General features: G+C 36.6%; 1 protein-coding gene across 1 annotated transcript in view; it reads right to left on the reverse strand.

The window, feature by feature from the left end:
- Window positions 1–392: 392 nt before the first annotated feature.
- The window catches only part of LOC141421631 (serine/threonine-protein phosphatase 4 regulatory subunit 1-like), a 280,678-nt gene continuing 269,046 nt past the window's right edge, over window positions 393–12,024 (reverse strand). The window contains 9 exon segments of the mRNA XM_074068483.1: window positions 393–1,071; window positions 1,073–1,788; window positions 1,790–2,938; window positions 2,940–3,206; window positions 3,208–3,442; window positions 3,444–3,609; window positions 4,891–5,025; window positions 7,730–7,817; window positions 9,952–10,018. Coding sequence (XP_073924584.1) covers window positions 819–1,071; window positions 1,073–1,788; window positions 1,790–2,938; window positions 2,940–3,206; window positions 3,208–3,442; window positions 3,444–3,609; window positions 4,891–5,025; window positions 7,730–7,817; window positions 9,952–9,954 — 3,012 coding nt within the window. The 5' untranslated portion in view covers window positions 9,955–10,018 and the 3' untranslated portion in view covers window positions 393–818.

The following is a 12,024-nucleotide window of genomic DNA, read 5'->3' on the forward strand; positions in this document are numbered from 1 at the left end:
CTGGCAAATGTTGACTATGTCATTAATTCTAATTAAGTATGACCATGTGCATACACTGGTGAGCATGGCTCTGTGGAGCATTGTGAATAAAAAAGACCACATCCTTGAGCATCATGACCACTGACTGGGGAGCCCTGTAGGAAACAAGTGTACAAGCATAAGCATAGGAATTTATAAAATAGAGAAATAATTTTAAATGCACTGCCTTGCTTGGAATGTATAGATCTGCTTGTGCATTGTACAATGAAGACTTTTGCTAGGCTCCCATCTGAGGACATAGATGGTCATCTAGTTTATGCCTCGTTCTCCTCTATGCACACTGGCATCTGTTGAGATGTTCTATTTTTATCTAATACTGGGTAATTGACAAGTAAAACTCTTTCTAAGATATGTCTCTTTCAAATCCATTATCACTCATGGAGGCATGGGAATAATATTGAAGTCAATATTCTTAAAGACAAGTATGTTTATCTAGTTTTCCTGTTATATACTAAATCATGAATACAGGTCATAACTTGCATTTATTCACAAATTGCATTTATTCATAAACATATAGAAAATAATAAAAGTTTATATTTCTTTCTCTTTATACATGTTATTAATAAAGTGTACTTAGATAGGAAAACTTGTATTCTGACAACCCTAATGGCATGACTAAAGAGTCCTGAATTTTCTCCTGACTCTTAAAACCCCTGGTAGTGGGTGTAGGTAACTGGAAATTCAAGGAGTCAGTGGGAGTAAGGCCTCTACCCCCATAGCTGTTCCAGACTTTTTCTGGGGAGATTGTCATGGAAGAAGAACCCCAAGGTTCAGGTTGTCTAGTAGGTCGAGGAAGCTGTGCTCATGACATATTTAGAGATTTTGCTAATGGCAGGATATTTGCATGCAAAATACTTGACATCACTATCTCGGTCCATCTGAAGTGTCATGATGGTTTGCTCCACAGCTTCTTGATGACAGGCAGCAGAGGCTAAGAAGCATTCTCTTTCTTGGAGAGTTTGTCTTAAAGCTTTTTCAAGTAGCACTCTAACATTTGGAACATTATCATTCACCAAGGTCAGCAAATGTGGCTTCCATGGGGAAGCAGTCATCGTCAATGATAGTTTGGCAGATGAAGACAAAGGCTTGCTGACCAGACCACTTGGAGGCTCTCCAAAAATTCTCAACCAGCTCATTGATGAAATTTACTGTAAAGGTCACAGGTGTCTCTCCGTGCAGCTTCATCATCATCTTGCTGACCAGCTTGTAGGAAATCAAACAAACAGAAGAAACTTTGTCTGCACAGAGATTCAGAGTGATGGGAAATAAATACTCATAAACATCTCTGGGACTATATAATTGCAGAAGGAAAATCAGTTGCTTACCCAGTTCAGCTCAAAAACACGAATTTATACTGTTATCTGTCACCAAAAACTCCTGAAGTTCATAAAGATATTCTCTTCTTTTGTCAATATGAAGGAGATGCATAAAGTCATACAAGTGTTTAAGACCACCAATCCTAACTTCATCAATATCATTTAAAAATCCATTAAAAATTGGGACCAGATCTACAGCCATTGAATCATCTCCAAGAATAAGTGCAAGCCTGTGGACAGAGAACGCCAAAGTTCTTTGAACTTTGTACTGTGAGTTTGATGCCAGAGTCTTGTTAGTCTCTCTCAGGCAGTGCCAATTCCTCCTTCCAAGTGTTAGGGCCACACCTGGCAGGCTGTATGCACAATGCTTAACAATTTTAGTATCAACCATCTCTGCAAGAGAGGGATCTGTCATTGACAAATACTGATCTAAATAAGGCCTGGGGTACAACATCTTGCACTTTAGGCCTCTTCTCCTCCTCAGGTTTCAAGTCACTGATGGTGTTCACATCTGTATCACTGTGGACATTGTGAGCAGTGGTGCCTGTATTCTCATCAGCATTGCTGATTAAAGGCACAGAATCATCTAGATCTACATTACAATTTGGTAGCTCATTTATACCCACCTCTTCTTGCAGCTCATGTCTCTCTTCTGTAGGAAAGGTCTCCTCATAAGCGTCCAATCTGGAAGCATGCAGCACAGCTGACAGCACTTCCACCTTTGTTTTGACATCTGTACCATCAATGTGGGGCTCTAGATTTTCTGTCAATTTTTCCATTTCATTCCTAGTAGTCATGTTGATGTTTGGAGAACCTGGCATGGTGACTTCAGGTGCTTCTTCTGGTCTCTCTGGGCTAAGACTCTTCCCAGAGTCCTGTTCAAATACTTCTAGATTAGTTTCAAAACTAAGAGTCCTCCAGAAATTGAGTGAGTTGGATAATTTCTTACCTAAGAGAGTGTAATCTTGTGAATTGCTGCCAACTTTTGATTGGAATGCAGATTGGTTGTTACCAAGATTTTCATCCTTCTCATTGCTAGTTGCCTCCTGATTAGATTCAGAGGACAAAGTACAGAGTAAAGAGCTATCCCCTGGAATCCTTATTTCACCTGAACAGTTCTGGTGAATTTCAGCAGCACCATCTTTCAGTGTGTTTCCCAGTTTGAAACTGGAATTAGTGATGCTAAGATCCAAAGGAACAACCTCTGGTCTGATCTGCCCATACTTAGGGATGTCTTGATCTCTGATGCTATACTTATCTTCTGACACATCCTCTGAAGGATTGCTTTCTTCTTCAAAGTATTGTCCTGACCTAGATTGATTTTAAAAAGCAGATATGAAAGGTCCCAGATACTGAAAAGCTGCTTGGCTAACCCAACATGAGGGATCACTGATCAAATTCACAAATATTGCTGATAGTTTGTCCCATTGGATTTCTTGACTTGTTGCATATGAAACTGCCATGAAGCACTCAGAACAAGCTTTCCAGACACCCCATTCATTATCTGAACACAGCTGGAAAAACCTGGGCAGCAGCATTTCCTCAGTAGTTTGCTGGCCAACTACACTGTAAATGTCTCCAAAAATTGCCAGCACAGACCTTTTGAACATGAAACATTCCATAATCACAGCACGTCTCACAAAATCTGGGGAGGATAAAACATTTTGTAATATACTTCCCAACCATGGGAACCATCTTGCACATGATAGGCAGAACTTCTGCTTTCACAAATTCATCACTGTCTGGGGCAGTCAGCTCCATAAGCACAGGGCACACCTTGGTTTCCAAGTCAAATCTTTCAATCAACTCCTGCTCCAGCAAAGCCATCAAAGTTTCCTGACTTTTTTTGCCATACTACATTATTCTGATCTGAGAGATACCTAATCAAAATAGGTAGTAAGTGTTTAGAAAAAGCATTTGTTATGAAAGACTGGTTTTCTTGACAAAACAATGCAATCTGAGGCACCTGTTCCATCAGGTCTGCTCTCACAATTGGTTCTGGATCATCAGCTAATTGGCTATTTATTTCCCAATAAATACAATGTCTTTTATTATTACTGACTTCCCTCAATGTGTCCAGCAAACACTGCCACAATTTGTCTGCTATGAATGTCCTCACTTGCAGCATACTTTTTCAGTCTCCCTAGTGGTGACAACATTTCATCTTCTGAGACAAAATCTAGGGCAGAGTGTGTAAAAAGCAAGCCAGACTCTGAGTTGTAGTCATCCAAACCAAGTTTGTCAGCATCTACAACTGGGAGAGAAGAAAGACAAGTCAGAATGGTCAGTCAGAACAGGGGATGCCCCCATCCCCACCCCCAATGCCTGCTCAGTGCTCACTTAGATCAACCCACTGACATCTAATACGAGGTTTAAAAAAACTCTGTATGAATGTGCAAGGCTGCATTTTTCTTAAACAGTTTTGTGACTGATTCTTACTTCTGTTTGGAATCTTTCTAGGAAATAATACCCAAGTCTCATAAAGCTAATGCTTTTGGTATTTCATCATGAGTTTTTTTCACATAAGTCTCTAGGCCATGAAGAGATTTTGTTACCCTAGGTTAGTAATTTTCTTAAAAATTAATTTGTATTAACTGGCAATCAAGTTTATATTTCTTTGTATCATCAGTTCTGTGAAGCAAGTCCCTACCTTTCTTAATGGGTGAATGGATGAAGAAAGGAGTATTTGAAAAAATCTTCATTTATTTCAAACATAATTTATAATTTTTACCAATCATTGAATAAATAGCCTTTAAACAATGCCTCCTTTCTACATGGCTTTACATACCAAACAATTCAAAAGGTAAGAAACACCTTCTTAAATTCTGGAGGATGGATGTTCCTCTATGTCAGCATGTGCAAATGTTGGATTATTGTGCACATAAACATGCAGGTTGCATTTATGCTGCCTTATTGATCTGATTTTATTATGTGTAAAATTGCCCAAATTATTATGTATTTTTGCTTCAGTGGGAAAATTAAGAATGCTCTGCCCCTTGATACAAAGCTGTGTGTGCTGCAATTCAGAGAGGAAAATTATTCAGCAAAGTAATCATTTAGTCTGGTACTTTCTAAAATATATTGTGAGACTCAGATGGGTCTTTTGTGATGTATCTTATTTGATATGGGAATTCATATTGTCTATATGACCAATCAAAGTGTAGGTTCTTGCCTTTAAAAAAAGGTGTATGTTCTTGCCATAAAAATACAAGATGATGAAACAAACTAAATTTACAGAAAGTCAGTCTTTGTTGAACAGTCCTGTTTTGAAAGTGCAAGGGTACATTTTTCTTAGACACCTCATTTACCTATTCATGTGTGAGGGATTCTTGGTTCTGTTTAGAATCATTTTGGGAAATAGTACACATGTCACATAAACCTAATACTTTCAGGCTTGTATCATGAGTTTTTTCACTTAAATCTTTAGACCATGAACAATTTGCTTCTGTAGGTCAGTAAAATTTTAAACATAATATGTAACAACAAGCTTTTTTCACCAGAATTGTAAATGATGGATTGTTATTCTCATAAATACCCATGGGAGAAGTTCTGATATGTAGTCCTGTTCTTGTGGGTGGTGAGGCTTCCCACAAAATATTGTGGCAGGATCTAGAATGCTGATGAAATATACAATTCATGAAAAGGCATCTTCTTTTCTCTGTGGTTGGCTCTGAATTAGAGGAGAAGGGACATTATTTCATTTAGTGTTTAATTTATTTCACCTTGTTCCCACAATTTTCACTTTTTAGTGTGCTAGGAGCAGTGCATAGTAGAGGAACTGAGCCATTTGTACTGTAAATGTACCTCCTTCTGAAATTGGTTCAATGCCTTGTAGTATTAATATATTCTTCTTTATCAAAACAAGTTAACTCATGGTTAGACCTTAGAGGCCTGATCAGACTCAGTTTAGTTCTTTCCATGTGAATGCATCCTAGACAGTTTTGTCTCTGGCCTATAGTATTGTATAACCAGACCATTAACACTTAGTTGACCATGATTCTGGAGGGTAAATATGATCACTGAATTGACATGTCACATCCCATTTTGAAAGATAAAACTATTTGGTGTCCAACTTCGGTTGTCTTATAATGTCCAACTTTCTAAGAAAATCTTCTTCTGTTTATTTCCCAAACATGCAACCACAGTCAACTCTATCCTATCAAGGGCCTAGCCTTAATGACACAGCCTGCATGAGTCAATCCTCAGTCATGCTCTTGCCACTTCACCAAGTAGTCTGTGTTCAAACCTGAGTCCAAAGTTTCTACTCCTGAGCTATGAATGTTTTCCAATCATGGCACGTTCATAGTTTATTAAATAAATAACATGAGCCAAACATTTAGAAAGATAACAGATGAGCCAAGATTTGTAAGAATGTTGATATTTGACCACATATCTTTAAATACCTGCTCACTTGGCATTTCTATAAAGACAAGGCAATGCTTGTGGGGCTGGAACGGAGATGCCAGTGATGTCAGTGTGGGTTTCTGGCTCTGCCACTTATTTGGACTATTTAATATTAGCTCCTTTAGATTTAATTCCTTGATTTAACCTGCAGGTATGATACCATCTACACCTCAATGGACTAAGGCACTCCTTAGAATAAGGCATGATTCATAGCATTCTTGATGAAATTTGCTTTATCCCTCACTCAGATAATTTAAGGCAGGCTAGAAAACAGTCATCTCCCCACAAAACAAGCTCTACCTTTTTTCATTTCAGTTAGCAGCCACTAACTGAATCAAAATTAACTCTCTACCTGTTATACATACCCCCATCAATTCAAAAGGTAAAAAAGAAGAAAGCACACACATTCTTAAATCCTGGAGGATGTTCCTGGATGACAACATGCACAAACTTGATGACTATAAATGTAAATACACAAGTTAAATTATGGTATTCAACTTGATTTCTCTGATTTTATTATTTCTAAAATTACCCAAATGTATTCTATTACTTAGTCTTTATATGAAAAATAATAGAAATAATGCCCTGTCCCTTGATATAAAGCTGTATGTGGAAGCTATTCTATGAGAAAAGACTGAAAGCAAAGTGAACACCAAGTCAATATATTCTCAAACATATTGTCAAACCTAGCCAGGCCTTTTGCGATGTATGTCATTTGATGGGAAATATCGTATTATGAATGATTGTTTCTGTGGGTGCCATGAAAATATAGGGTGATAAAACAACCTAACTGCACAAACCCAGCCTGTTTTAAACTGTCCTAGAATCAATTAGGGCATGTGAAAATTTAAAAATTATAAGCTGTGAGCATACAGAATAACAATGACACAGTAAAATAAGGTGAAACTCTTTTCCAGCCAAAATACATCCCAAATTAGTAACACATTTGTATAAGAGAAAGAAATATCAGTAGGAGACTATTGTAACATTATGGGAAAAAATTGGTGAGAAAGATAAATAAAAAGTCCCTGAATTGATAATGTTCTCTACAATTCTATCTGTGGCATATGTCAAATGTGAACTTACCTGCCATGAAGTAGAGTAATAGAATAAAAGGCTCTCCAAATTAAGGAGAGATTCCATTTAAAACCAAGGGTGTCACCTAAAAAACTAGATAGCATTTGTTGCCCTCAATGCAGAGAAACTAAAGCAGATGATTTAAAGCAACTGAGGCCAATAGGAGAAGAGGACCAGGAACTACAGAAAAGGTTAGATCAAGAAGAATTTACCTAGAAGGTAACACACATGTACAGGAAATCAATGTGAGTCAACTCCCTGTATAGCTATCCTTATCTCAACTAGCAAAAATCCTTGGTCCTTCCTACTATTGCTTATACTCTCTCTTCAACAAAATTAGAGATAAGGGCAAAATAGTTTCTGCTGGGTATTGAGGGGGTGGGGGAGAGGGAGGGGGTGGAAAGGTAAAGGAGGGGGTGGGGGAGGGGGAGAGAAATGGCCCAAACATTGTATTCACATATGAATAAAAAAATAAAAATAAAATAATTTAAAAAAAAAACTACAGTATTGAAGTCATGAAGTCATGACTACTCTAGCCCCAGATAATGTCACATGGGATGGGTAAAATATGAGAGTCCAAGACTCTAAAGACAATCCTGTAATGAGACACACAAATGTGTACATGTATAACTCCTTGTCTAAACTGCTCTGGGGAAACAGAAAAGACAGCAATTATCTTTGAGGAGGAATGAAAAAATCCTTCTAGACAGGACTTGAGTCTTAACTTCAGTCTTTATAGGCATTATAAGCCTGATTCTGAGTGAGTACTTGCTTTTTGCCTATATTACCTTTTGCTATATGGAGGATACTTATGTGTCATGTTGTTTTGGGGGGGCAGAAATGAAGGTATGAACTAAGAGATGGCAATTTAAGGAAGGGAAGGAGGTACTCACTGTTCTCCTTCTTGCCTTTGGGTAAGTGCCTTGGCTCAAGGATAAAATGTCCTTCCAGATCTGGAGACATCTGCTCCTGGATGGAATCCTGCAGGGTCCAAGAGGTTAACTTTCTTGGTCCTTGTGGCACAGACACCTTATCTCTAAGATGGTTCATTTTAATAGTGTATGGATATTCATGTCTTGTGTGGAGAAAAATTGAAATATTGATTCAAACTGACGGTGACGGTTGTGATCAAACTTACCTTTTGCTGAGCTCATAAACAATGATATGAGCATGGTTCTCTTGGGGCCTATGGAGTGAAGAAGCCTGTGCTTCCTGAGTGAATGGTGTACACTCACTGAGAAGAACATTCAGAAAACATGTGCCCACACACAGGAGTTTACTAAAGAGATTTTAAAAAACTCAAATATTTTGCCTTGCTTGGAAAGCATAGATACATCAATCACTGCATTGTGTAATGGTGACTTTTGTTATGTTCCCATCTAAGACTACTTAAGGCCTTCTAGTTTCTCCACTGACATCAAACAGATTTTTATATCTTGGGCATATTGCCTGATTCCTCTAACCTTATATTCATTATTTTAAACATTTGTCATCCCTATTGCAGAGACTTATAAAGATGTAAGAAAATATATTGATGGACATTAGCTACTAATATTCTTTAATAATTAACCATACATGCTGATAATTGCTAAGATTAGCATTTTTATACATGATGTCAGTTTTATCTAAGGAGATTTTATTTCCCTTGTCAGTTCTCAAGTCAAGGCTATTCCTGAGTAGTGGACTGGCTTTCCTCATCTTTCTCTCCCACTGCTATATTTCTGGTGGTTCCTCATAGAAAGTGAGCAGAAAGAAGACTCCAGGGTATTAGAAATCAGAAACAATGTGCAAAACACTGCAAGGACTGAAACCACACCCAGCGTCATCAGGAGCTGCATGGCAAGTGATTTGTTTTGCTATTTCATCCTTTGAATTACTCCTTTTACAAAGAAGTCTCAAAGGTACTGTATTGAGAATTGAATTTCGATATCTAGGAAGAATATATAAGCTCCCTTTCATTAATTGCGCATTTTTCACTGATGTTACCTGGTGACCTCTTCCTTTACCTTTCCATCTGGCACAGATACAAGTCAGAGCTGCACTCAAAACAAGAAATATAGCAACTTTTGATTTTTAGGATAAAAGAAAAGCCTCTGGCATCAATGCAATAATGCCAAGGCATCAGGATGACCAACACTTGAGAACTGAGATTACATTAAAATAACAGATTCAGAAAGGCTGATAGTGGGTCCTCTTGAATACTGGGATCTTAGAGTTCTTCAGAGTCAGCCATATGTGAAGGTTTTCCCATTCTTAAAATTATCACTGAGACAATGTTTCTTATGAAATTAATACATTATATTAAGGTAGATATATTTTAATACATTGTTCTCCAGATTATTTCATTGGTTTCCTAATTTTACAGTAATGTCTACATTATTAAGAAGAAAAGTGCTCTATTATTTTCAGCAGAAATCATCTCTTCTTCACTATTGCATACACTGTTTGTTCTGGCCATTCCTGTGCTAGAATGGCTTTGTTTATTCAACACTTGATGGCCTATGAATTTTACTTCTAGCTAATGTGTTCTAATAACTCTTTTAAAGATGAGTAGACTATCAGTAAATTTGAAAAGAACTCCTGGAAAAGGCAACCTAATAAATGCTAACTTCAGGTCAGTCAGGGAAGCCTTTAGGAACCTGATTATATCCTTTTCCATTTATGTTGAGAAAAGTCTTGAATATAGAGCTTGTGTCAATTAAATATTTGTATGTGGATTTACAATCCTGGCTGAATTTTAGAAGGTCCTTACAAAATAGAGGCTCACTAGTCTTTAGAAAAGGGAACAGTGGATTTTTACTGAACAGTACAATAAATAAGGAAAATGAATTTCCCATTTAATTTATATTTCATTCTCAAAGTAGTTCTGTTCTTTTTTTAATAAAACATTTTTGTGTGAAAAATCAGAAAAAAGCATCATATTTTTCTGTTCAATTATACCATAAATTTTTGAGTAAAGAGATATTTCCATGTTCCTTTATAGAGTAAGAGCTAGGTAATTATCTCTTAAATGTACAAGAGGTATTTAAGTATCAGACAAAAATCAATACTTTGAGACTAAGATGTACAACTTTGGACACAATCAATCACAATTTAGATTTTTCTTGACATTTACCATTAAATGTAAATGGGGCTTCTTTCTTCCCAGAAATGAAGGACAGCATGTACTCTTTCTCACAGCCCTGCAAGACAAAGGGACAAAGGATCACAAAAAAATCATTGACAATAGATTCTTGAAGAACATAGTTCCTCAGCATTTCTTTGTTTCCAAAAAGGAAAGGAATTTGTATCAGTATAACTGCTATACTATCCATGGAGTGGCCACGGTTTTAACAGTACTGATTTCAGTTATTCCTGTATACTTTTAAGCCTCCAGTTCATTTTTCCAGATTCTTGCCTTATGGCTTCTGAAGGATCACAGATCTACTCTCCACAATGCAACCAGGCCATAAATTTCTTAGTTACCAAGGGAATAAGAAATCAAGCTCATGCTCCTTCACTAAGGATGAAAAGTCTAATCCCCAGAGTCCTGCTTTCTGATATCTCCATAGTTTGAGGGGAATGTTGGATTCTGCCTTCACATGTCTCTCTCCAGACAAACTTGTTGCTCAGAGAGCCACACACATGCCATGACTACACCTGAGCAAAGTAAAAGTTAGAAGTCATTGTAAGCTCACCAACTCTGGATGAAAGAGACAGATGCTCAAGAGATCTCTAGAAGATGTCAATGGGAAGTAGCTGTTAACTTTTAGTCAGAACAGCCCTATCATGGGAAGAGAAACTTCATAGGAACTCTATGTGGAAAATGAGTCAGCAGAACTATTGGTCAGCAATATGGAAATTCTGTTGAATTATTTTGGAGTACTAAAAGAGGAGGTAAGCATAAACATGTTGCAAATGGAGATATTGGTGAAAAGTACACACATGTGCATGCTACACCAGCTCAGTACTGTATGGCAAATAGGAAGGAAGATCTAATAAAATATACTTTCTTATATGACAAGGGTTTGATATTTTTTGTTGAAGTCACATATATCAAGCATATATATATATATATATATATATATATATATATATATATATAACCAAATAACCTCAATTCTTTATTGAAATAGAAATTCTTTCATTTGTGGTAAGCTGTTAAGCAAAGGAAATTCACAAATACGAATTAAATGAATTGTATATTAATTGACTTTCCACACTCTGTCCCTAAAATTTCTCATTCTGTTCCAAGATTTAATTCTTATGCAGATTATATCCTACAGTATAGAAAACAGTGCCGAGGTGTCTGGTTTACTAAGAAGTTATATATTCAGCTCTCTTTCAATGTATTAATAAATTCTACTACTATAAAAATTGTTTACTTATTATTTCAAATTCTGGCTACCCTGAGTTTCTGAGGGACTTGATTATACCACCCAGTCAAATTTAAAAACAAATCTTAGACATCATGTCACAATATCAAGGAATTTTCACAATGAGAATTTTATATAAGCAACCATGTTATACCCATGCTTCTTTCAGTTCCTATTGACCACAAGTCACTTAATTTCATAAAACTCTGAGTTGTATTTTCCTTCTTTTTTCTGGCCTTATCCTCAAATATGTGCACCTTTTCTACCAAAAATACTTAGTTGCACAGACCAGCACCATCAAAACATAAAGCAACAGACATCTAAAAGCAAAATAGGATGAAAGTGGTGCATACACAAATGCCCCCAAGTCCATGGTCTCAACCAAACTTCTCTCTCTCTTTATCAGTTATTTAAAGGTATCAGCTATCTAATTCTTGGTACCAATATCCAGTGAATATGGCATCTAGCCACATGTTCTTTATGTAAAAATGTATAATAAAATGTGTACTTTAGGACTGATTACATTCAGTTTGTGTCTTCTGGTGATAATCTGACTAAACAGGTATGGGAAAGGAGAAAACAGAAAAGATGATACAAAAAGAACATTCTAATAAAGGAGGCTAGAACTTTCTATTACAAATCTCATACAAGTTTTATTGTATATGCTTATAATCTATAAAATCAAAATGCTTATTGTTACTAGCTCTCTACAGTTATAGCCCAATTCATTATGCAATGACTTTCAATTGGCATGAAAGTTAAAAAGAGAATGCAAGAACAGTGCTCATATATAAACTAATCTTATCTCATAGCTGCCTTCAGTTCCTAAAAGT

This window comes from Castor canadensis, chromosome 3, assembly GCF_047511655.1.
Source record: "Castor canadensis chromosome 3, mCasCan1.hap1v2, whole genome shotgun sequence".
Taxonomy (NCBI): domain Eukaryota; kingdom Metazoa; phylum Chordata; class Mammalia; order Rodentia; family Castoridae; genus Castor; species Castor canadensis.